The sequence below is a fragment of the Ambystoma mexicanum genome, chromosome 4p (assembly GCF_040938575.1).
Source record: "Ambystoma mexicanum isolate Mex_15411 chromosome 4p, UKY_AmexF1_1, whole genome shotgun sequence".
Taxonomy (NCBI): Eukaryota; Metazoa; Chordata; class Amphibia; order Caudata; family Ambystomatidae; genus Ambystoma; species Ambystoma mexicanum.
This window is the reverse complement of record NC_090927.1, coordinates 446,827,247-446,853,778: the sequence shown is the minus strand read 5'-3', so window position 1 is coordinate 446,853,778 and position 26,532 is coordinate 446,827,247. Positions and strand designations below refer to the sequence as shown.

The window sequence follows — 26,532 nt, the reverse complement described above, 5'->3', positions numbered from 1 at the left end:
TCAGGTCACAGAAGAAAATCGTAAAAAGCATTGAATACCATGATAGCTGATGAAGACTGGAAATATATTCTCAGACTCACTCAAAAAGTAGCAATCAACACTAGATACAAACAGATCCACTTCAACTTTGTACACCAGGTGTACCATACACCGGCAAAGCTTCATGCACAGAGACCATCGGAATCCGCAGCATGCAACCGATACCGATCACACGAAGCACACTTCGTGCACCTGGCGTGGACATGTCCCACGGTGGCCACATTCTGGAATTTAGTCCTGGAGAAAACGTCAGCAATTATCGGCACACACTTGGAAGCTGACCCGATAATAACACTGCTAGGGCTAACCAACCACCTACCAGATACAGTCCGGAAACTGACAAATGTACTACTCGTCCTAGCACCCAGAAGAGTCGCATCCAACTGGGGGAAAAGGCCCGCCACCAATCTGGCAACGCTGGCTACAAGACATTACGTACTGCCAGGACGTAGAAACTAGCTTTATTAAAATGTTGCCGCTACACGCCTGCCCTCCAGATATATGGGGCGCATACATAGCCTATTTGCTGTCAACCAATGAAGAATGGGACTTACAAACCTTATCTCCAGACCACAGCCAGCAGCACCCACTCCATCATGCAACCAGACTTCCCGACGACCAGTAGAGTAAACTTTTGCCACTAACTACGATGTACACGGAGTCGAAGGGTAGAAAAAAGAACAAAATTGTGAGGGGAATGGGGGACGAGGGGATTGTTTTGCTTGTGATGGCCATTGCATGCCCCCTTTATTAATTTTTTTATAACAATTAAACAAAAGAAAGTTTCTTTAAAAAAATGTGGTTTTTAATCAAAGCAGTCAATGGTTTCACTAGCTCGGCAACATTAGACAATCTACCGACAAGTCTCTACCCTCATGTGTAAGAGTGAGCCCTAAGTAAGTAACCTCACAATGGCCTATTCTTGTGAATGACTTGCTGAGTGTGTGGACTCTGCATTATGTAAAACTCATAGGGCTGCAGTGTGTTTTTTCTCAACTTTCCCGTCCTTCCCCTCAGTTTTAGAATGGTCTGGTATCTTTGCCTGTGAGGAACGAAATGAACTCTCATCAGTGCCATACCTTTGTGGACTTTTTATTTGTCTTCCGTCTCTGTAATCATAGTCAGTTGGTCTAAACTGGAACTGTCCCCTAGGTTCACCCCAAGATAGCCTACCGCTGCAAATGCCTTGCCACTGCAGGGAATCCCCATCTTCTGTAGTTTTTACATTCTTTGGTTCATGATCTGGGCATTTTTCTTCCTCTATTGGTGAAAGTGTTCTACCACCCTTTTTTTTAATGAAACAGTTGTTTTAATAAAGATCAAACTTGATTTTTCAACATACAATTCAATACATTTGTTGATGTATAATAATATTCATATTTAAAAACATTACACATGTTTTCTAAAGGAAAAAGAAAGTCACAACATACATAAAATGCTATAATCCTTAGTCTACCGTTTTGACAATAGGAACATATATTACAAAAAGGTATAAGGATATAAAATGCAGGATAAAGTCGATAAAAAGTAAAATAAGAGAATAACAAAAACAATACTATTGGCAATACTGCATATACACATCCATCATTGCTTATTGTCATTTCCTTTGTGGGTTTTTTAGTAATTGTTAAAATGCATCTCACAGCCTTCTTAGGTAATCTTGTTAGGTTTATTGGAACATCTCAGGATACTTTCACAAGCAGTTACATAGTTCTTAGGTACGTTAAATAAAGGACATTAACACTGGCAGCCCATCACCCAGGCAGGAGGTTCACCAACTGACCAAGGCTAGAACCTTCACTCACACATTCCAACACTCAGACATCAACACTCCACATGGCATCACAACATTCCTGCTTACCCAGGCAAGTCATACACAACATATCTCCCCCCCCCCCTTTACATTAACACACTGCACACACCAAGCACTACACTACACAACACACCTCCCCTCCTTGCACTTATCCACAACATGCAAAACACCACGGACACACCTCCACTCATACCAAAACACCCCATCCACACCGACTCGGATGACCAGGGCAGGTACACCGCATGTGCACAAACGCTCTGACTCTCAGCTTATTCCCACTGCACTGGCCAGGCACACCGAGACCAACAACTAAATACTGCCACACTCTGGACCCTGAAAGGTGTAGCGAATCTTAAATGCACACACAGTGCAGCCAGAAACAACCGCCTGCACACAAAGGAATTAAATAGAAGTGGTACAGGACCACTAGTTCGAAATATATGTGACACTCCTCATGCACATCACCACAGAAGTGCCCTCACCTAAAACCCATGGGCGCTACCACCCGTCACATATACCTCTTTATACCATGCATGACTAACACAGTCACACCCTGACTGACTGGGGGCGCTTCCACTCAGCAATAATAGTTATAGACCATGCATGACCATCATCACAGTCACACCCCGACTGACTGGGGGCGCTACAACCCAGTAATAATAGCTATTATCCCTGCATCACTATTAACAACAGTCACACCCTCACTGAACTGGCGCCGCTACCATCATACACAAGCATATGTAGTTTTACCCTGCATGACCGCCATCACAGTCACACCCCGACAGAAACCAGTGGAGCTACCACCATTAACCCACGTATACCGTTAACCCATGTACGCCCCTACCACAGACGTACCCATACCATACTTAAACATGTCGGCCAGGCACACTCACCATCAGCCTCGACATACTCCTAAAATGTCAGCCAGGCACACTCACCATCAGCCAATCTATGCTCCTAACATGTATGTAAGCACCATCCATTAACAGGATTAAAGGCACTCATAACCTCTCCCATCCATACCCCACCCAACCATACATCACATAACAATATGCAAATTACATTGCAATGTCCTATACATGTGCGCATTAATGTACCATTTTAAAACACCATATATCAAACATGAACAATACCGTTCAATTACATGAGTTTATGTATGCTAAATTGTCATATTCACCATAAGGCAATATAAGACTTGACACCCTATCCAAGTCCCATCCTAAAAAGTCCATGTTGCTTAAATACGACCCAATTAGCTCTAACTCCTCAAGGCGTTAGAGCTAACACACTTGTGCACTCTCACCATCTGTCCAATCACAACAATAACAAAGTTTGCGAACTAAAGTCCATGTGCCCAAAAATATGGCACTCCAATCCTGAAAATCCTCAAATGGGTTATTATAAATGCAATTCATTATGGCTATTACACTTCCCGCTTCCATACCCATAGCTCCCAAACAAAGCTTCTTCGCATAACCAAACGCACCACCCACAGCAGAAGAATACATAACGGTGTCTGGTGACATTTCAAAGTATTCACTGCACACGTTAAATACCAAGCTCAAACATATTGCCGTAATGCCTAATATTGTAAAGGATACGTATTGTGAATTATCCAAATCATGCAAATACTGCATCCTTTTAAACCGACAAATACACAAATTTTCCATGATATGGAAAATATAAACATCTTCCCAGGTTAATGCCATCACATTAGACCGACCTGTCCCACGTCAAACTTTAATTTTCCATCCTCGAAGTATTTACCAAGTTCACAATCTTATTTGTATGACACCGTTTACGACGCAGTTCGGCTCTCCGGCTCAGCAACCACTCCCTACTTGACTCCATATAGACTGTGGCGTAGAGTTAACACATCCAGACTTCACCACGCTGCACTTCCTGGCAGCGTCAAGGACGTTTCTGGGTCCTTTCTAACAAACGTGCCCGTTCCTTCGATAGTAAACAGAGGGCCTGTATCATACAACGGACGTTTCCTCATCCGAGCAACAGGAAAGGGAACCTGGAGCTACGTGGCGTTCCATGCTTCCACCAACCCTCACAGCACCACAATGACATCAGTACCTGGGGAGCCGCGGACAAGCGCGGATCAATCTGCCAGCTGAAACCATGTTATGGAGCTCCTGCGATGAGCACAGACTGTGCCGGCAAGCTCTACTCTCCTCATCATATTCTGCCATTAGGTAAAACCTTGGATTATCATGCAACGGACAGCTTCATATTACGTTAACCGCTAATGCGAGAGCGATATCGTCTCATTAACCCTGCAGCGACCCTGCCTCACTGTCATTGTAGTCTACTTAACGTGATGCCACAGGTCAGAACAGTTTTAGTACGTACTGCTCCATACAATCTCCAGCCGGTCCTCCAAATGCCTTCATATCATCATGCAGTTGTCCTTCCAAACCCAGGGCTACAGCTCTTCCTGCATTACAGGGGACACTTCCCACCTGGAATCTGTACTATTCCTTCCCAAGCTCTTACAGTTCATGAGCAGCCCATTACTCCTGTTATGGGCCCCTCCCAGGGAGAAGCTGGACTTAGTTTTGACACAGATGATGACAGTCTATCTTCCCAGCTTTTCACCTCTCCCTTTATCCCACCGTGGGTGATGGGCCTTACTTGGTGTAGGGGCAGTGTCTTCCTTCTCATTCCTTCTGCACCTCCTGCAGCAGATCCACCGGCTATCCAGCATCTCCAGCGCAGATTCATCTTTGTAAGACCAGCTCATCCACATTGTTAAGATGCATCTCACAGCCTTCTTAGGTAAGCTTGTTAGGTTTATTGAAACATCTCAGGATACCTTCACAAGTAGTTACATAGTTCTTAGGTAAGTTACATAAAGGACATTAACACTGGCAGCCCATCACCCAGGCAGGAGGTTCACCAACTCCAAGGCTAGAACCTTCACTCACACATTCCAACACTCAGACATCAACACTCCTCATGGCATCACAACATTCCTGCTTACCCAGGCAAGTCATACACAACAGTAATTGAATAAGCATGTTGTTTATCTCAAATTACACAAACCTGTAGTTTGCTTTCCCAGAAACGTCCTATTTGCAATGTTTTCATAACTTGCTCTTGCACAGCCCTTTTCCTTTCTTTATCAACTCTAAGCCATGTAGAAAGTTAAGAATTGCATATCTGACCTTCTTGTTAGTAGTATGATGCAACAGTTCCCAAAAACGAGCGATGTTTAAATTACGAGGGTCCTCAAATAAATGTTTGAAATGTATGACTCTCAAAGGGTGGAGCAGGGAACATTCTGAACACAGCTGACTCAGTGTTTCAGACTCTTGCTCACAAAATTGACATTTCATCTCTTCGGTTATTGATCTACGCAAGTACAATAGTTCACACATGGGCCACAAATTCACGCGAAAACGCAGATAGTCATTCCGATGGCGGGAACTGTGAAACTGAGTTAAATAACTTTGTTATACCATATCGTTTAGGTGCAAATGGATTGTCCATACATTTTTTGCATTTAAACCGCGCATTTCTTGTTTGAATCCAGTCATATTTCCAGATACAAGTTTTAGCTTTGTCTGGATTTTCTATCACAAGTTTCACTGAAATTCCTGTGTTTTGAATAACCGTCTCTACTATTCTGCGCCATGATAGGGGATATGTATTTGGCGAGTTTAGTAAATAGTTTGCCAACAGATGTAATAAGCCATTTCTAGAATCCGCCATGATACATTATCAATAGAAGGAACACAATTTCCATTTGTATATTGCATACAGCGATAGCAAGCCCAGCTCGTGTCTTATTACACTTGGAGGTTCTGATTTTGGGAGGTTGAGTACATGTTTCCAGTACTCTCCTTCAAATTTTGCCCAGTAATCGTAAGATCTTTCAGGCCAGGCTTCCGATCCGTATGAAATTACAGGGGTCACTTTTGGTTTATAGTAAACAAGAATTGGAAAGATAGAAAATGTACAAAATTTGATCTTGATCAAGCGGGCTTGTGAAATGGCTGCGCGCAATTTACATCTACTATAAAGGGCTAGAGTAACATGGCTTCGCTGATTAGTCACTAAAGTGCCCAGATAAATATAAGAAGGCTCAGATGTCAATAATACTTTTTGTAGTGGCCATTTGTGTTTGATGTTACATTTTCTGCTATTACCAAGTTGTACCACCTTAGTTTTTCCAACATTAATTGCAATACAGTTTTTCTATGCATATTTGTTAAGAGCACCAAGTAAGGCTCTTAGGCCATTCAGAGAAAATAAAACCATATCGTCTGCATACAAAAGAAATATCACATGAGTTCCATTGATTTTGGGGGAGGGGTGAGTCTGCATTAATGTCTAAGAAGGATTCATTGATGTCAGCTATGAAAAAATTTAACATAGCTTATGCCAATAGGCAACCCTGTTTCAGACCACAAGCAGTGTGGATAAGGTTGGTTACTAGACTATCAGTGGTCAATTTAACTTGAATTGTGGTGTCCGAGTATGAATCAATCACCCATTTTAGGATATACCACAGGTATTTTTTGTCCATTAATTTTTTGTATAATAATTCTCATGGTACTGCGTCGAACACCATCCGAAAGTCTATGAAGGCGGTATACAATGGTTGGCGATATTGTTGCGACTGGCGAATTAGGCTATTCAATGTGACCGTATTCACTCCTGTTCCAAGGCCCGGTATAAACTCCGTTTGAAAGGGGTCACAATAGTTATTCGTATCCAGCCACACATTGAATTGCTTCAATACTAGTCGTGCAAATATTTTGCCCGGGCAATCTAGTAGTGCGATAGGTCGGTAAGATTTCCGATCGAATCTAATGCCCTTTCTAAAAATTGGAACGGTTAGTGACTGTTTCCATGATTTAGGTACCTGCCCCCTTGTGAATGTATGCTTCAAAATTTGATGCAATAGGTCTGCCCATTCCTGAGGATGATTTTTCAGCATACCATTGTGTAGTCCATCAGGCCCAATAGCTCGTGAATGGCTCAGGTTTTTGATGCAAAGCATAATATCTTTGATGTCTATCTTAAATGAGTGAGTATCCCTTTGCATTACTATACTCCGCTTAAATTCTCCAAATGGAGAACAATATAAATCGCCAACATATTTCTGCCATACATCTTTGGATATTGCATTGATCTGGACCACGCCTTGGGTCTTGTAAGTGGCATTGTTTAAGCATGCCCAAATTCCACTAGTGGATTTGCTTAAGATTTGTTTGAGCATCAACTCACTGTCATGTTGGTGTTGAATGAATCAGCAGGCTTTTAACCAAGTCTTATAAGCCCTTTTGAGCTGTTTTTTCCCACGCCTTCGACTAGTGCTGATTGACTATTTAAACATCGAAGGTCACTCCTTAACAACGCCTTTCGCCGTTGCAGTTCCAAGTGAAATACATGACGGTGTTCCAACTTATTATTTGAGTTTGGTGACATATGATCTTTAAAAATTTGCGTTAGTTGCACGTAACATTCTGAGCCGTTGGCAAGCGGGGACCCGAAGGCCTCTCCAATGTTAGCCCTAAATTGGGGGAGTCTACATGGATTCCAGCATAAACAATTGCTCTGATTATTCACCAATACATTCCTTACATTATCCCTTTGTTGGCTGATCTGAGGATTCAATGGAATCGTACAAGATGGTCGTAGCAAATTATGGTCACTTAGGTCTCAAAAACCGACTATCTACAAATATATAATCTAAAATAGATTGTTGGTAACCTCTCTTCCATGTATATTGGGATGGAACATCACCTTCTATAGCACCGTTCAGCATTACGAAACCTTTTTCTTTCATTATTGAGGACCAAGTCAGCTCATCATGTGTGAATTCTAAATTAACGTCTGAGAGCAGATGTAAGTTTAGGTCCCCCATAATGAGAGTATGTGAAATCTGAGGGTCTGAAAGTAATTGATCCAAAATAACACATAGGTTTTGCTGTCATTGATTTCTTACTCCAGTAAATGTTGATAATAGCAATTGTCATGGAGCTTCTTGATAGTTTTGCTACTAGAAAGCAAGAAGATGAGGAGGGGCATACCACACAAGTTATTCCTGCGGCTTTCCTCCCTGCTGTTAAGAGGCCACCTTCGGGATACCCTAGAGATTGTCTAGTAGCAGGTGTAATTATCATCGTGTGGGAGTCACATACTGGGGAACTCCTAAGCAAGTTTCTTGTAATACAATGATATCATGTGTTCCCAACTCAGTTTCCCATGAATTTATAATGCGCTTGTGGACTCTTGTATTCCAAGAGTTTATACTTACGTTTTCATTAGTCACAGTATATTATGATCTTCCCCCGTGAGATTGTAATTTTGGGAATTGATTTGTATAATAAGTTTGTTCTATTTCTGGTCTTTGAGTGGACCTGTAAATTTTTATTGCAGGTTTTTCCGTCTGTGATGCAAGAGGTTGACTGGCTTGTGTTAGAACTAAGACCAGGTTATAAAAATCTAATCTCGCTTGCCATAATATGCAACCAGTCCGGATGTCATGACCCACCGATTTCGGCCCTTCTGGACCTCGTGGTCCATGATGCACTGTTTATATAAACAGGAGATAGAAAGCTCTTAGTCAACAGTTATTAACATTAAACACATAACTGTTCTGAAAGTAATCAATTCGTAATTTATTAGATCATAAAAGTACAAGTTATAAAAAACTTCGACAATTATAAAACACTATAAAAAATACAAATCCTAAATAGTGACAAACACTGCCTTTTAGACTAGGCTTCGATCCTAATTGATCGGAGATCGGGAAGGCTAAAGAGGCTCAAATTAGCATCTCTTAAACACATTCATCAATAGTTTGACATAAACCATTGTCATATGCTCAGACAATGAGAATATGACAATGGTTTATGTCTTTTTTACCATTTAGAACAGTTATATGTGGGTCTCCAAACAATCTTGTCACCCTCCGAGAAAGACATTTCCCATCCTGGCTCTGGTGGACTGCGGTGCCATGGGAGTATTCTTAGACCATGATTGGTCTGTCAGACACAATATTCCTCGAGAAAGCAAAGAAATAATACAACCTGTCGAAGGAATTGACGGGAGACCGTGATCTTCCAGGCCTATTACTCACCAGACCAAGGAACTACTGCTTTTTATAAATAACCACCAGGAAAAGCTCTGTTTTGATATTATAAAGGCTGCTCACTACCCCATGGTTTTAGGCATGCCTTGGCTCCAGAAACACAACCCGTACATTAACTGGGCAGGCGGATCCCTCTTCTTAGGCTCTGAATTCTGCCTGTCCCATTGTTTGTCTCAAGACTCTGCATAGCCCTCCTGTGAACTCCCAGAAATCCGAACTCTCTCTCTTATGTGTCTCCAACATTAGCCAACTGCCAGAAAATATATCAACCATACTCGGACGTGTTTTCAACAGCCATCGTTAAAACTCTTCCACCCCACAGACCGGAGGATTGTGCCATCGAAACAGATGCTTCAACCGTAATCCCATTCGGCAGAATGTTCATACTATCTCAACCTGAAAAAAGAGCCCTACGAGAATATTTGGATACCAACCTGGCTAATGGAAACATTTGTCCTTCAAAATCTCCTTCCGGCGCCTCTCTATTCTTTGTACCAAAGAAAGATACCAAAGAACTACAACCCTGTTTGGATTACCACAGACTCAACCAGTGCACTATTGAGGATCGTTACCCGCTACTGCTCATTTCCGACATCTTGGAGGCAGTGCAGGGTGCTGTCATCTTCACAAGCTTGACCTTTAGGATGCCCATCACCTCATTTGGATAAGGGAAGGTGATAAATGGAAAACAGCCTTCAGAACCCCTTTTGGCCATTTCAAATATCTAGTGATGCCCTTAGGTCTCACCAACGCCCCTGCGGTCTCTCAGCGGTTCATGGATAGAGTCTTTTCTGATATGCTGTTCCTTTTTGTCATCGTATACCTAGATGATATACTGATCTATTCCAATGACCCCCAAGTCCATCAGGAACATGTCAATGCAGTTTTACAACGATTACGAGAAAACAAACTCCTGGTCAAACCTGAAGTGTCTGTTCCATGTCCAGACCGTTCTCGGATTCATGCTGAGTTCTAATGGAATAGGAATGGATCCTGCCAAGGTTGACTCCATACTCTTGGCCCTCGCCTACTACACTAAAACAGATTCAATCCTTCCTGGGGCTCGCAAATTTCTACAGGAAATTCATCCGTACTTTTTCAGACATTGTGCATCCCATAGTCACACTCTTGAAGAAAGACACACCATTAAATTGGTCTGCCGCTCAAGAGACAGCCTTCCAGGACCTAAAATGAAGATTCACTCAAGGTCCCATCCTGGCTCAGCCTGACATAAATAGGCCCTTCCTGGTAGAAACGGATCCCTCAGATTATGCCATAGGGGCGGTCTTAAAACAAGAATTTGAAGACATAAAGGAACGCCCTATTGCCTACCTATCCTGCACTTTGACTCCCAGTGAGACCCACTATTCTGTCCTGGAAAAGGAATTACTGGCCATCCGTCAAGCCTTTACCGACTGGCGTCATCTACTCTTGGGCACCAAACATCCTGTGCAAGTTCGAACCAATCATAGAAACTTGGCAAGTCCTACAATCCCTGGAATGCAGAAATAGTCAAGACCGTTGGGCCTTCTTTTTTGCCCAATATCAGTTCCGCATTCACCACGTTCCTGGAACCAACAACATTATAGCAGAGGCCTTATCTAGACGTCCTGACTAAGAGTCTGTCGAAGCACGTGCCTTTCCGAAGATGTTTCCTAATACAGTGTTTGTCGCCCAGGCCAATTCCTGCTTGGAAGATGTCCGTGCCGAAACACCTTCTTATGATCTATGGGAGGACTACATCAAGACAAACCAATGGAGCCTGGTTGGTAAGGATTGGTATCTCTTCAAGGATAGAAGTTTGGTGGTACGCACACAAAGATTGAGAAACAAGATCATAATCCTTTGTCATGATACCTTTCATTCGAGGCATCACTACAACTCTCCACCTCATTCAGAGACAATTCTGGTGGCTGAGGATGATTGATGCTGTAAGAACTTGCATCCGAACCTTCGCTATTTGCAATCGGAACAAATGTGATAACAGAAAACCTGCAGGTCTCCTACACCAACCCACGTTACGAACACGCCCTTGGGAGACAATCCCTACAGACTATCGTGGAATTGCCCCCATCCAGGGGATATACTACTATAATGGTTACCATCGATCTCTTCACCCATATGGCTCACTTCACACCCTTGTACAAGCTCCCATCTTCACTTGAAATGGAAGGGATATTCTTGAAACATATATTCAGACTTCATGGTTTACCTAGTAAGATCATTTCCGACCGAGGACCTCAGTATATATTCCAGTTCTAGAAACAACTATGCCAAATGCTAGGCATCCAGCGTGCATTGTCTTCTGGGTACCATCCTCAAACTAATGGAGCAACAGAACGTGTAAACCAGACCCTGGAACAATACCGACGCTGTTTTGCTACCAAGGTCCAGGATGATTGGTCACTTTTGATTCCAGTAGCTGAATTCGCTTACAACAACTCAGATCATTCAGCTATCAAGACTAGTCCTTTCTTTTGAAGTCAAGGATTTCATCCTTCGGTTCTGTCATCTGTTCGACCACATCCTACTCCGGTACCCTCAGTTGATTCCTGGATCGAAAGACTGGTAAACGTACATAAGGACGCCGTACATAAGGACGCCAAAGATCACCTGGAAAGGCCAGGACAGAAGTTAAGAAACATGCGGATACCAAGCGGAGACCCAGCCCGGCATATGAAGTTGCGGACAAGGTCTGGTTATCTTCGAAACTCCTGCCTCGACATCTACGGCCAAACAAACTAGCTCCCAAATATTATGGTCCTTTCTCCATTAAAGAAATCATCAATCCAGTGGCCTTTCGGCTTCAGCTTCCAGAATCCTGGAAGAATACACATCCGGTTTTCCACACTTCCTTGTTGAAACCGTATGTACGGTCCACCAGATCAACTCCTAGACCTAGCCCCATGCTTGTCAATGACCAGATCGAATTCGAAGTCTCCAGGATATGTGATTCTAGATACAGACAGGGTCAACTCCAATACTTAGTGGAATGGAAAGGATACCCCCCCAGTGAACGCACCTGGGAACCTGTCTCTAACATTAATGCTCCGCCCCTAGTGCAAAGGTTCCATCGAATCCATCCAGGCAAATCCGGTGGATCAAGATTTAAGAGGGGGCATGCTGTCATGAACCACTGATTTCAGCCCTTCTGGACCTCATGGTCCATTATGCACCATATCATCAAGTTGGCGATCCTCCCATCATGGCCAACAGCACGGAAACGCTGCTCTCTAGTGTCTACCTGCGGCTTCCTAGAAATTAGGCAGGCCCCGCGATTCCGCGCGTCTCAACGCTACTGAAACGAGTTGTTCGGCGTGTGCATCGTTCCCGTCTATCTTCGTTACCTTTCCATGTTCCTTCCAGGAATCCCTTCTCTTTCCCACCTCGCTTCGGCAAGGCCAGTCCCCCTTATTCCCAGAATCCGTCTCGTGCTCGTGCCGTGGGCCCCCCCCCCCTCTGGCACCCGTTGAGTACTGGACTTCAGTTTCGTTTCCTTCCTGGATTTTTCCATGACATCTTTCCTGGATATTGAACGCAACCCTGCCTAGGCAGTCGGTACTCCTCACACTGGAACCCGAAGACTTGCATCCCTTCCCTGTAAAAGTCTCGATCGGTGACGAAGAAGGAAGGAGTACCCAAGAAGACCTCAATAAAGGACAAACAGGTGAGAAGGAGGGAAGCGTGTGACACCGGACTTCACATCGATTTTTGCTTCGTCTAGACTCGTGTTGTTATTGAATTCCACTAAATCAATATCCGAAGTTATCAGATTCTTTAATAGTGGGTATTCAGCACAGATGTTCAGTATGCTTGTTCTATTTAACACATACTGGGCACCTGGTAAATCTCTGCATTTCAATAACAGACAATTATAGTTTTTGTAACTATTTGTACTCCCAGTCTCTGTCTGGGTATTATGATAGGACTTTTTAACGATTGTTTGTGGGTGGTTAATCAATGCTACATCGTTTGGAAAAGTTCCTTGTGCTTGCCTATAACTTTGAGGCAGCCACTGTGGTCCTTGTAATAGTGCAGTTACATCAGGGAAAGCTGGTCGCTGATGTGTCTCCTCTTTTTGCGTTCTGTCTTGATTCTCTGATATAAATATCAACGGATAGCTTTATCATATCCCTTATCTCTTGTGTCAGATTTCTCCACCCTTTTTACCTTGAAACAAACCGTTTCATTTTAAAGGTCTCCCTTCCTGGTGTGTCTCCTTGTCTGGCTTACTATCCGTGTTAACCTTCTTGTGTCTCTCTGCAGTTCTCCTGCCTAGGCGATTTCTGCCTAGTGATTGATAAGTGGATGTCATTATGTCCCCACATTGCTCCCTTTGCTCTTGCTCATTTAGCAAGGACATTTTTCTATGAACTTCTAACCTCGCAGGCTCTCCTTTCAATAAGGGCAACATTATGCTCTCAACCATTTGATCATTATTGGATGCTATGGACAAGCATAAGTTCATGGCGGCAGAAGCGCCCAGTGTTCCCATAATGTCTGCCAATATTGATGCTAGAGATGTGATAGGCAGCGTGCCTATCGGCTGTAAATAAAGCCAGCTATTAATTGAGATCCAGCTATTGCAGCTCGCTAAAGGCGGTGTGCAGCCCGAGGGAAGGAACACGGCTAGTGCCCTATGCCACGGTGTAACCTGGGGATAGGCAGCTTTCAGCTGTCCTAACTTTTTCTGAATACCACTTGGGTATGTCCTTATTTCTGGTAGGGCATGACGCTAATATAATTCTCAGCTGCACTCCTCCTGCGTACGTCTGTGCTTGTGGCTGCTGGGCAGACGCTATGCCATGCTACACAGCATATTGCAATGCAAGGTTACGCACGGTGTCAACATGTGCAGCCAGTAGTTAATAGTTTGTAAAAGGGGCCTCTGCGGTTTGGATGAAACTGGGCTAAAAGTTCTAGTGACAGGTTAGGTGTGGCTAACAGTCCATGTCTCGCATTTGTTTGTGGATAAACTACATTACCTCCAAACCAGTTGACATGATTTGTATGTGTTAAAGTCAATTCAGGAAACTGGTATGGTCAATAGTCTCCCCTTATACATACCTACATACCTACATACGGACACACACACACACACACACACACACACACACACACACACACACACACACACACACACACACACACACACACACACACACACACACACACACACACACACACACACACACACACACACACACACACACACACACACACACACACACACACACACACACACACACACACACACACACACACACACGCTGGGGTTTCAAGTAATTGAAGAGAAATTCAGCAGGCAGCCCTCCAAGTGGCCCGATCGCCACTGTAAAGTTTACATTAACTCCCTGACAGCGTGATACCCTAAACCAATTGAACACTGTCGTCCTACAATGAATGGGAATATTGATTTCCTGATGGGCCAGCTTTTGTGTCCACCTAACCTCTTGATTAAAAAGCTTTTTAGAAAAGATATTTGTGCCTGGTCTGTTTATCTCATTTTACTATTAGCAATGCTACAGTTATCTCTAAGACGTACCATCTGTGCAGGTTGTCATATGTCTTGATTACCTATGATTTAGGCGTGACCATGAGCCTCTCATCTCCACCTCGTTTGAGGCTGTGAAAACAGACCCCTGATCACCAGTCACTCATGTCAAAATTCCCCATCAAGCGTGCCTAGGTTCATGTGCTTATCAATATGATTAAACGTATACAGCCACATATTGTAAGGTTCTTGGACGCCAAGAGATACCACTCTGAAGCATACACTTAACACAGGAGTTATCATCTTAATGTATTTAATATGACCCCCTATCACCTGAGGGCTCTTATTTTCACTAAACAAGCTAAAGCAAAAGCAGATAAAACATAAGGTCACACCTATGAACAAGACTTCCATGTGGGCAAAGAGCATGTTTGAATAGATAAATAATTGAACAAGTGATGGTATTAGTTTAACAGCAAGTGTAACCTTTACGTCTCATGAAACTATGCTACATGCCAATGGGTCTAAATGCACTCAGCAAGCCCACACCCATCACTAACGTTTTGCGTGGAGTGTGGTTCAAATGAAACTGCTCCTTCCTGGGGTGCCGAGTTCTGCTTGGGTGGGCCTGGCAGTCTCAGTCCTATGCCTCTGCTCTGCATTCATCCCCTGCCAAGACTGCTGGGCTTCCGCCTTTTCCCTTTATTGTGCTTCGGATTTATATTTCTCAAGTACCATGGTTTCTCTGCACGTGTGCGTTGTCATATCTGCTATTTTGTACAGCGAGGCATAGGGCTTAGTGTGTCACTGTGTTCTTTGAGTTTCCTATGTAAATTTACACTAGGTGGGTTTTCGCAGCTCTCAGTGAGAGCTCTGCACCTGTTCAGTGAATGTCTCCACTGTACTCTATGCGCCATACCCGTGCAAACGTGTACAATGCTTCTTGTTCGTGTCTGTCAATTTCCTGTTCTTGAATCTTTATCAGATATGACACTTTCCCTTGCGAAGTCACAACAGCTGCTCTAAGATAATACCTAATGGTGTGAAGTCAGAGCTCACACCTAATGGTGTGCAGTTAAAACAGGTAATTAGCGGTCCTTTGTGGTTTGCTCATCTGCCAGAACAGGAAAGCACTACTTCCTGGACATCTGTGCTCTTGCAGAGCCCACCAATATTTGTTCAGCAAGTGTCCACACTAACCTTCTGTGTTAAAGTGTGCTGCATGTTTGACAACCATGTTTCAGCTATCAATGGCTGCAGGCTGCATGAGATATGAAAAGCTGTCTTACATTCGGCTTGGTTCATGTCACTATTGCACTATATGGAATCTTGTGCATAGACTGTACTGTGCAAAAAGTGCTGCTCTAGAACTCCACAATTTAAATAACATGCTCCTACATGGAACAGGCAAAGAACTCCTTTGAGAAATAGAGCACATACAAAGTAAATATTTTAGAACTGAAGTAGACTTCGAAAATTCAATAACTTCAGAAAACATTAGCAAAAGCCTCACAAACGCCAAATTCCTAACAAACACATACAAAAAAGAAATGGCTAAATTTCAAAACACATCTGCTGAAATACCAGACCAAGTATCTATCTGTTGTTGCGAACTTTTTATAAAAAAAGAGCACAAAAATAATAGACATGGCCTACAAAATAGAAGACAATGAGGAATCCCAATGGTTCCAAATAGCTTTATAAATACAAAATAACTGACCCGAATATAGTTTGCACTACAAAGCTCGGCAATAACAAAATCCCATCACGTGTTATTACTAACAACTTACAAAGATTCCCACTTCCAACAGCTCTCCAACAACTTACTGCCTGATTTATGGAATTATTTGCACCGAAAACTGGGATTTGTGCGCCATTCTGCCCGGAAATCCCTGTTTGACAAATGGGGATTTGAGGGCAGAATGGTGCACAAATCCCCGTTTTCGGTGCAAATAATTCCATGAATTATTGTGTTAATTTGTATGATAGTATTATAATGCAAACAGTACACCTGTTTTCAAGCTATAAGCAGCCTTTAACCGAAAACTGCCTAATTGCCTCCATCTGAGTTACTAAAAGACATTTGTGGCAAAGTAGTATATTTGCCATTAGATATTAAAGAAAATGTAGAAACTCGAGTATGACGGCCAACCGATCAATCACTGATTAAACTAGTTAATGGTGTACCAACAAAAGCCAAAAAAAATTGGCAGCAACTAGTCGACTTAACCAAAGTTAGACAAGCCCTCCAATATCTCAAAGAAAACCATCAATACTACAAAGATATAAACAGAGGAAGACTTATGAGAAACCACCCAAATAATTCAAGATTCACAACCAACTGGCCAATTTGAACATGTAGATCCTGTTACTGCAGCCAACATTTTAGACCGGTACACAATTCACCCACTACACTCCAAAGACACCATAGAAGATGCATTAGAAACATATCAAAATGCGTCAAGCCAAAGGATCCCCAATGAGCATATGGGAGAAAAGTGTAGAAGCACTTTCTTTTCCCCTACTCTTTCCTACAGGAAAAGTAGGAAGATATGAAAGATCCATACAAATTATTGCATCAGAATATCTCTTTACAAATGTATTTTGAAGACCCTAGATTCTGACAAAATGTAGAATACATTTTCCACCTCCTGTTCGAAAATTAACTAGCAAATCTATCTTATGAGTTGCAAACACATTAAAAACAGGATCTAATATTTCAAACCTGTCCGCTACCAAACTGCTTCAAAAGATAAGACAAAGATGAAGTTTTACAGTCAAAAATCAAAAATCTCAATTCAATGACCTAGGATGTTAATTCTGTTTATTGTAACTTGTTGAAAATGAGAAATAGTTTTAAAAAAATAATAATAATAATATCAAAAATCTCTTGGCAAACATGCGTGATACAAAAGAATACTGGTTCCGACGTCAGGCTCATGTACATTGTATGCTAAGGAACCTAGGCCCTCCCACATGGTTTGTTACCTTAATTTGTGCAGAATACGCATTGGATGACTTCCACAACTTTTTACGCACTGCAAACCTTAATAAAGTGGGAATAGATGTAAAAACACCAGGAGAACTCCGTTCTCTGGACCTGCTCAATGTATCAAGATAATTTCACCATTGCTTCATTGCCATACTGCACCTCATTTGCAATAAAACTACCCCTCCACTCGGAGAAGTGGAACACTTCTTTTGAAGAAAAGAAGATCAATCCAGAGGAGCACCACACATCCAGATGCTTCTGAGGAAAAAAGATGCTCCCGAATTTGCCACTGTTTTACAGTTTATTAAAAATTACATTGCCTACAACATCTTCAGAGACCACACAGTGGCCTACGTACACTTACGCTTCCAAAAACATAAGTGTGGCAAATACTGCCGATGTAGATAAAAAAACAAAAAGGTAAATACTACACCAAATGTCACTTTGGCTTCCCTAGAGCAGTTTGCAAAAATAGCTTTATGTCTTCTGTTGGACACAGTGTAAAAGGCAAATTCCCTAAAACACATACAACATTCAAAGGGATGAAGCCTCCAAGTAGATCAATGATTATAAGGCACCAAAGCTGAGAAAACAGAGCTAAAAGACCGCAGGGATGACATATCTGACAAAACACTGTCACAAAAATGGTACAGCTTCGGTATAAAAATGTTCTTCCATAGAGAATGCAGGTGCCATGAAGCTGCAGACCGTGTAACAGGTATAACCCTGTATGGCAAATCTGAACGCATTTGTCTGGCTAAACCTTGGTCCAGGTTCATCCAGGAAAAAGTACTAAAATCCTACCAAGAGATAGAAACGATAGACAAAAATGATTCCAACAGCCAAGACATTTTAAAAAACAATTTAATTGACACATACTTTGCCACACCAGCTGCACACATATCCGGTGCTCACACGCACATTTCACTCCCTCTACTCTCTCTACTGACTTGAACTTCGGTTCCCGAGGGCGTTCAACCTACCAGGGCCCCCATACCAATGGTACATAAGGCGCTATATAAATGCAAAATAACATAACATACTACCCAAACAGAAGTTCAGCTTTGGAAAACATGTGCCTGTATGACATAGCCCAAAACTACTACTACAAAAACAATGTCACACCAGATGAGACAACTGGCTAATATTTAGTCTCAACTTGTGAAGGAAGCCTGGTGAAACTTACCAAACCCAGCCTAATCAAATCATATAAAGTTATCATTTTAATCTCAGCAACAGAGAACTTCATTACATGGCTCTAACTGCAACTTTTCAAACCTTGGAGAAAAGTAGAAGACTTATTAGGTGACCGCGACTCATTTGAAACTGCATTCAAAGCAAATGAAAGCTGTGTAACAAATGTAAATTTCAGACTATTCAAAGAAATCTAATAAATCAAAGAAATGTTGGACAATGAACACCAACAAGAGGAGGAAATTGAAGTTCTACTAGATAGACACTCCTGAGGGCAGCCAACCTTCCCTTAGAGGAAGCCAAGAACAACCAACTGGAAAACCACTCATTTTAAATGAAGCAGAAATAGCCATGACAGTGGTAGAAAATACTGTGCATCATTCAAATCAATCTGAAGAAGACTTGTCAGTGCTAAAATCACAGCTAAATGATTAACAACTCACCATTTATCTGGAAGTCGCAATACAAATTTAACATGGTCTTAAAAATGAAACCAAAACATGTAGCTGTAAACATTATAAACCTCTGTTTCTGTATGTAAGTAGTGAAGCTGGTTCTGGTAAAACATTCTTAAAACAATCAGCACATTAGTATAAGACTTAAACAACAAACTTTCATCTGTTGTAACAGTCCCCAATAGCTGCCTACACCATAGGAGGTGTAACTTACATCGACTACTGCTCCTCCCAGTAAAACACCAAGACAAATTAGACTACTACAAATTATCAGCAGAAGCTGCTACTCAAGTACATGAATTCTGAAACAAATGACAGTGCTCCCGATAGATGAAGTAAGCACGGTTTCCAACCTCATGTTGGCTTTAATTCATCTCAGAACACAAGAAGTCCTAAAAACGAACAACGAAGAACTCTTTGGAGGAAAACGTGTTACTGTTTTCAGAGACCTCCCCTCCTACAGTTAACACCAGTAAAAGGGCAACCTATTTTCAAAGGATTAGGACACAAACAATGCCATAACACACTCGGCAGCCTATAACAGATCTCCCAACAATACAGCTAAAGAAAAAAATAATACAACCACAAAACTGTCTAGTCCAAAATTAACTGCACGTCCATCAGAATACAAAGAAATAACTGCAGGCCCCATCAAAGGAAACCGAGGCCCAACTCTCAGGTTCATTTAAATGGAGCAACACAACTGGAGTAAATTGCTATGGAAATGTAGCAATCAATCTTCTCTTCCAATTGCCACCAGTTGTTCACACCATTTACTTAAACTGCTCGGACCACTTGTGTTGGCAAATGCGCGTTCTTCATAGAAATGCCACAAATAATCCTGACAAAACCTACAGTGTCTCAGGTACAAGGCAAGAATTGGACTATTGTGCAGGAATGGTTATGTTCACCATAAACACACAGGAAGATCAACACATATTCTGAATGTAATTACTACAAGTACTGGAAACCAAAATCATCCCTATAAATCAAATCTTCCCGATTTCATGCATGTAGAAATAAACATGCACTCTCTGCAACAAGTTTCACAAAACTACATCCCTAATGAACGATTTGTGTATGTAACCATACCAAATGCTGAATCCATTCCATTGCACCAGCTTCTGCAGAATACAAATCATAGCATATTATGCCCTTTTTGTCATTCAGACAATCGTTCCAACATACAAATAAGCTCACATGCGATCATGTGATACTAATGATTCTAAGGTACAATGCAGATGGTACCAAAAACAACAGTAATTTTACTGGATCCGTTACTCCAAAACTTAGGTTACCAGCAAATACAACAAATGCCTTCTTATATTCCTTAAACCCACATTTAGCCACTAAACTGTAGCATAATAAACCGTTAGAATACACCAACGCATAGTTAACTACATCCATAATACTTCAATAGTACTTTTAAAAGCCAAGATAGTTGGAATACGCGAAAGGTATGAAACTACTTCATAAATACCCTACATTGAAATACACTTCAAATATACCATCACAACAGTTATTCTCACTGCAAAACGTCTTATAAAATCCAATATAATTAGAATACGCAAACATTACCACCAAATCTAAGAAATGCCTACTTAATATTCCTTCAACCCAAATGTAGTCACTAAACTGTAACACAAATAGTTAGAATACACCAACGGGTATGTAACTACATCCATAATACTACAATAGTACTTTTAAAGGCTTTTGTTTGAATACGCCAACAGGTATCCACTACTTTAAACAGCCCCTTAATTACAACACACTTCATACAAACTTAATATCACACTCATTATAATAGTTTTTTTTTCAATCCTCTATGGGGTTTTTTTCCCCCATGATGTGATATAAGTCTTTTATAACGTGCCGGTACACAAGTGGTTCTAGGCGCAAAATGACCAATGCCCCAATGAGTATGTCATGTCTGTACAACAGCAGTGTAGCGCACACTGATGATGTTCTAAAAATAGTACGCAGAATGTACTGTTTAAGAGGTTCAAAAAAGTATATGTACAATTGTATGCAATTATAGCTTTTAAACTATTCTGCTTAACAAAATATACTCTTTCTTCATAGAAAAAGTACTAGTTTACAGCTTTATTACCGTATGCAACTAAGCAACCATATCAAGTATTATCCTATTTGTGATCTTCATAAAAAACAAATCCATATTCCATAAGCACTATCCCCAATTGTACTACAATCACAAATACCATATACACTTCAATTATATCATTCCATCATACTACAAATACTGTATACTCCCCCCTACAGTACCTAAAATCACTTTACACGTATTACTATACTATGTGTTGCCAGTGGCCAGATTCTTGGGAGCATGGCAAGAATCTGCCTACAGGCCACAACCACAATAAAATTAAACCATATTACAATACACCATCAAAAACGAGACATGCCCTGATCCCCATGCAATCCAAATTATGTCTACAGACACTAAAGGTAACCGCGGACTCAGCTGCACCCGCACACCTTTTTTTCACCTATAAAAACAGCGCCATGTCAACTTTATTCCACTTCCACACCCTTTTTAGACCCTTTTGGTCACCAAATAACCCCAAATTTGTTTTCTACGTGTTTTCCTTGCCGTGCTATCCGCCGACACCAACTGCTGTCCACGGATCCAACATGGCAATAGTTCCCAAAAATAAGACGCTGCTCACGTTTTTCACCATCCAATCAGTGGGCGCGTACAATGTCAGCGGGCATCACACCCAACCCCAATTGCTCCAGGTGTGTCCACGGACTCCGAATCGGGAAATGAGTCAGCTAACCAGCCAGACCCAGATATCACTAATTTTTGTTACCTACTTTTTGGCCATTTTTAAATAACTACAGGATGGATTTCCACCAATTTAAAAAAGCATGCTTTTGGCACCAAGCCACTGCTCCTGCCGCAAAAAATAATCCGTCCAGCGGTTTGGGCTGTAGGTGCAAGCAAAATATTTTTCCATCGAGTCTGGAGGATTTTCACACATTTTGGAATCCTTCCAACTGTGCCCCCTGTGGACGAAACTACACCAAACCTCGCAAAATCGTTCTGAGTGTCGTATACTTTCTTTGCCAAGTTTGCTGATCATCCGTCCGGAGGGAGAAAAGTAATAAGCCGCCCAAAAAGTGCTCTTTCTATGAGTTGAGCAACTTAACCATAACTATAGGGCCGATTCAGCAGTCCCTGTAATGTGGAGTAAAAACAATACATTCACATTCTTTTTAACATTCAGTAGTAGTGTCGCAAGTCCAAGAACGCATGGAAGAATGTTGTAATGAGTAGGACAAAGGCAAAACAAAAAATGTTATGGACAAGAGCAATGTAGAAATCTTTACAAAAGGCATACCTAACACAACTCTTAGAGCCATCATGTTGGACAGCCCCCAATATGTGTGGCACCTTCCTTTACCACTCGCATTGTTTATTCTGCCCGAAATGTATGACTAGAACCAATGCTGCCTAGAATCTTTGTAGAAGCCATCTTTGATCACTAACATTTCTTATTATTCTGCATTTTCCATCTTTTTTGGTCATTAACTCCTTTGCACATCCTGCGTGCCCCTTCCAGACACTTTACAAACGCGCTGAGAAAAACATTAAAAAGGAAGAGCCCCATGATGGATGCTTCTGATGCAATGCTAACCATTTCGTCATCCTCAGAATAAATCAAGTCATCAGGACCCCTTTTTAGCTGGCACTGATCATAACCTATTTCTAGTCCCCATCCCTCCATTCCAGGCCCCAATAGCTTGCTTATAAGCCCTTCTGTGTGAAAATGTAACAAGGCTTTTGCAAATTGCTTTCTTACCAGCTGTACTTCTCCAAAAGCACCTCTTCCAATAACTTTTACAATATCGTAGTCTTCAGCTTTCATTTGTAACTCCCGGACCTTTCCCACAATTTTCTCATCTAAGAAAAAGATGGAATAAGATTGGTTAAGATCACAATGGAAACATAAGTTTTGGATTAAACATTTTTACTTTAGATTTAATTCTAGGTTTTCTACATATCATACTGACAATTCAGAATCATAAATATTTTTAATTTGGTGTGTATAAGCGGTTATGAGAGAACGAAAAAATAGACTTAATCTAAAGTGACAAACACCGAAATAATGCCTCAATCCTTTAGTGTAGGTGTTTTTCTCCCATTACCACAATAAGGGTGAATTTTTGGGATGCAGTTCGTTATCCACTAACCTGAGAGAACAACCGACAAATGGCGCAAAACTTCCCACACACCAGGAACATTTTTCTGAACTGTATATTAAACTAATAGCAAGGAATGCTGAAAGCATTTTGGTAAAATAAACCTTTTTGCAGTCATCTGAAATTAGTCTTGCTGCAGTGGAATAATGTACAGAAAGCGAAAGTAATGGTGCCAATAATGTTTTTTTCCGAAAATTCTGAGGCACAAAAGAAAGTCTGCTTAATCCATTTATCTTGCACTGCAAGGCATTTCATCTAAAGCATGTGAAATATTTGTAAACTTAAAAATGCTTCAACTATAAAGAGAAACATAAATGTATCAATTGTCCATAATTACATGACAGAAATTAGGTAAGGAATAAAGTGCTATTTAAATCTACATTGGAAATGGCATCTCTTTAGTATTAGCTTGGCATATATTGTTCTAGCTTGTTTTTCAGACAGACATGTGCCTTAAGGTAAAGTCAAACAGTATTTGAATAGCATTTTGTCAAAGCGGGAGGTTGAAGAGGATCTAAGGCCCCATGGACATTAGCTTTGCCATCTGGAAACCAGATACACTTAGTCCATCAAAAGAATGCATTCAGCCCACCACAAAAATATCATAATGTAACAAAATACAGACAAATAGCCTGAATTAAATTTGAAAACATGGACCTTCAACTGAAACGATTGAAGTTTCTTACATGATAGACAGGCCTGTTTTCCAGAACCACAAGCTTCAGATGCAGCCCAATGCACTTAAAGAGTTCATCTTCCGACATTAGCTCCCCAAAAATCAAAAAGCTGCAGTCTTATTGGAAGAACAAACAAAAGAGGCCTGTCAGCCAACCATATTAATCATTGACCGAAATTCCTAAAACGTCCACTAAAAGCTACTCGCACAGTATCACGATAACTAACAGACAAGTAAACGTCTATTTGAATTCAAATCCATGCATTTAAAGAATAGTTTTACTATAATTCTGCAGCTATATGATGTAGAATCAAAAGGAAGTGTGTTGAAACCACATTATGCTTCTCTATCAGATGAGGATACATTATACATTTGTACATTCATTAATAATTGATCAAATCCGTATTTTATCAAAGTGTCATGGTGCCACGATACAATATGGAATAAAAAAGATTTTTAATTCAAAAGTATCCTGAGCAGGCAGCCAGACCTTTTCACATGCATTGACAATCTGATCAATCTATGAAAAGTTGTGTATTGCTTTGAGAGTATTCGCCTATTATGCTGGACCTTTGAAACCCCATGAGAGCCCGCCTTCTTGCTCAGTGCGTTAAAGAATTAATCAAAGGAGAGTATAAACATTTCCTTGTTACGCTCACCTGGTATCCATGGGGACGCCACCCAGCCCTGGTTGGATGATTTGCACTCTCAAACCCTCTGCCGGTCCCTTGGTAAGGCCTCTGGTTAAAAATGAGAGCTGGATTCAATACCAGATTGTCTATGTTTTCCCACCTCCCTTGGCCTCAACTCCTTCCTCCCCCTTGGGCCTTCTCCTCACCTTAATATTGTAAAAGGTGGATTCTCCGTCCTGCTCCTCGTGGCAGGGACGCAGAGATGTGGGGGGCGAGCAGGGAACAAGTTACTTCACTGGTGCAAGCCCCCCTGTGGGAATCCAGGCTTGCTGCGACTCCGTAGGTTTGACGCTTTACAGCCTTTATATGCAGTTCTTAGAACCTCTTAGTTCAAATAATAATGTCTTGCTTCTTTCCTTTTAGGTACAAAAAAGTATTTTGGTGTTGTCATGCAGTTTGAAGATGAGCATGGGCCGGTAGGTGAAAGTTCGGTGTGCGCGATGCTGTCCGGTGAGTAATGCACGATGCGCGGCGCTGTTTCGCCTTTTATATTGCTAGCCTGTGTCTTTTCTCTCCTTGCAGGTTGCGATGTTCCTCGCCGAGCGCCGTAATGTTCCAGCAATGATACGGACCAGGAGATGACTACCCAGGTAAGAATTGTGTGGCTTTCTTCATTCGGGAGGAAACGTGAGTAAACGCTTACTAATGCTGTCTTTCTTTTCCTCTTTCCAGGTTATGGTATTCCAGGATGCATGCAATGCCGGATGACGGAGTTCGTACCTTCAGGTGAGTGGAACTGAAGTCAGCGATGGATAGAAGACAGGCTACTGTGCCAGGTAAGTTGGCATCAAAGAACTGGACACAGTGAGCGTTACGCTGCCCACAGCAGAATAACGCAAAGCATGTTCTGCTGTTTGGGTGTGGTTTAAATAGTCTCAGGTAAAGTAGTCCAGGTAAAATAGTCCCAGGCCTGCCACACCCAAAAGACTAGACCGCATAGCTCAGTTCCTTGTAACTGAGCTATGTGTGTGCCTCCATGTTGGCTGAACCCCTCCACCCGCCAAGTTAAATAGTCCCAAGTAAATAGTCCCATTCTAATGTTGGTCTTCATGATGGTTATGAGCCAAGCGCCAAAGGCGCCAGGACTGACTCCAAGGGAGTTTTAGATGAGGTTTTAAGGCCTTTATCCTTGCCCGACCTGGAAGGCTGACTTGCCAGTGAGGGCCAGGGGCAAGGGTCATGACATTCCCCAATGTAATTAGCAGGTCCTAGTGGGCCTATATCCAAGTCCCAGGAGTGGGCGGACAGGGAGGTGGTTTACAATAGGGAGAGCTTATTCCATATAGGACATTTTTATATTTTAGTGTCAAAAACAGTGCTTTCACACTATATTTAAAGACAAGAGATATTTGATTTCTTGTAGAAAACAGAATGTTTCTGCACACAGAGTGCCGGGGCTGATAAACGTTTGGTAATGGAATGAGAAGAGCATATTGTAGTTTGCTAGTGTGAAGTAGATCTTGCTTTCACTGTGTGTAAAGCCGAGAGATTACATTTAAATTGGAGCAAATAGTATTTTGCTTTTCCTTATGCTGTGTGCACAGTGTAAAGCAGCTGGGAGCATTCCCCTTGCAGAGAGTGCAACAGTTTTGTAAATGATCGCTAAATAAAACAGAAATCCTATGGTTTTCACATCTATAGTCAATATCCTACGCTGTGAATCTGGCCATGGTACATAGTCGAACAGATAATCAGCACATGTGAAAGCCATTGATATTTCAAAAGACAGATTGTGAATGAATAGGTGTTTAGCATTTTCATTTCTATAGAAAAGATGCAATTCCAAATTAACACTACAATTTCACCAATGATTTTGTTTTGAAGTGAGAGCACCCCCAA

At 41.6% G+C, this 26,532-nt stretch overlaps 1 protein-coding gene across 3 annotated transcripts in view; it reads right to left on the bottom strand.

The window, feature by feature from the left end:
• Positions 1–26,532, bottom strand: part of ROCK2 (Rho associated coiled-coil containing protein kinase 2) — a 1,440,935-nt gene that overhangs the window by 888,264 nt on the left and 526,139 nt on the right. For all 3 annotated transcript variants that reach the window (XM_069605961.1, XM_069605962.1, XM_069605963.1), the window contains exon 3: positions 22,926–23,026. In XM_069605961.1, the coding sequence (XP_069462062.1) occupies positions 22,926–23,026 (101 nt within the window). The remainder of the gene's footprint in view (positions 1–22,925; positions 23,027–26,532) is intronic.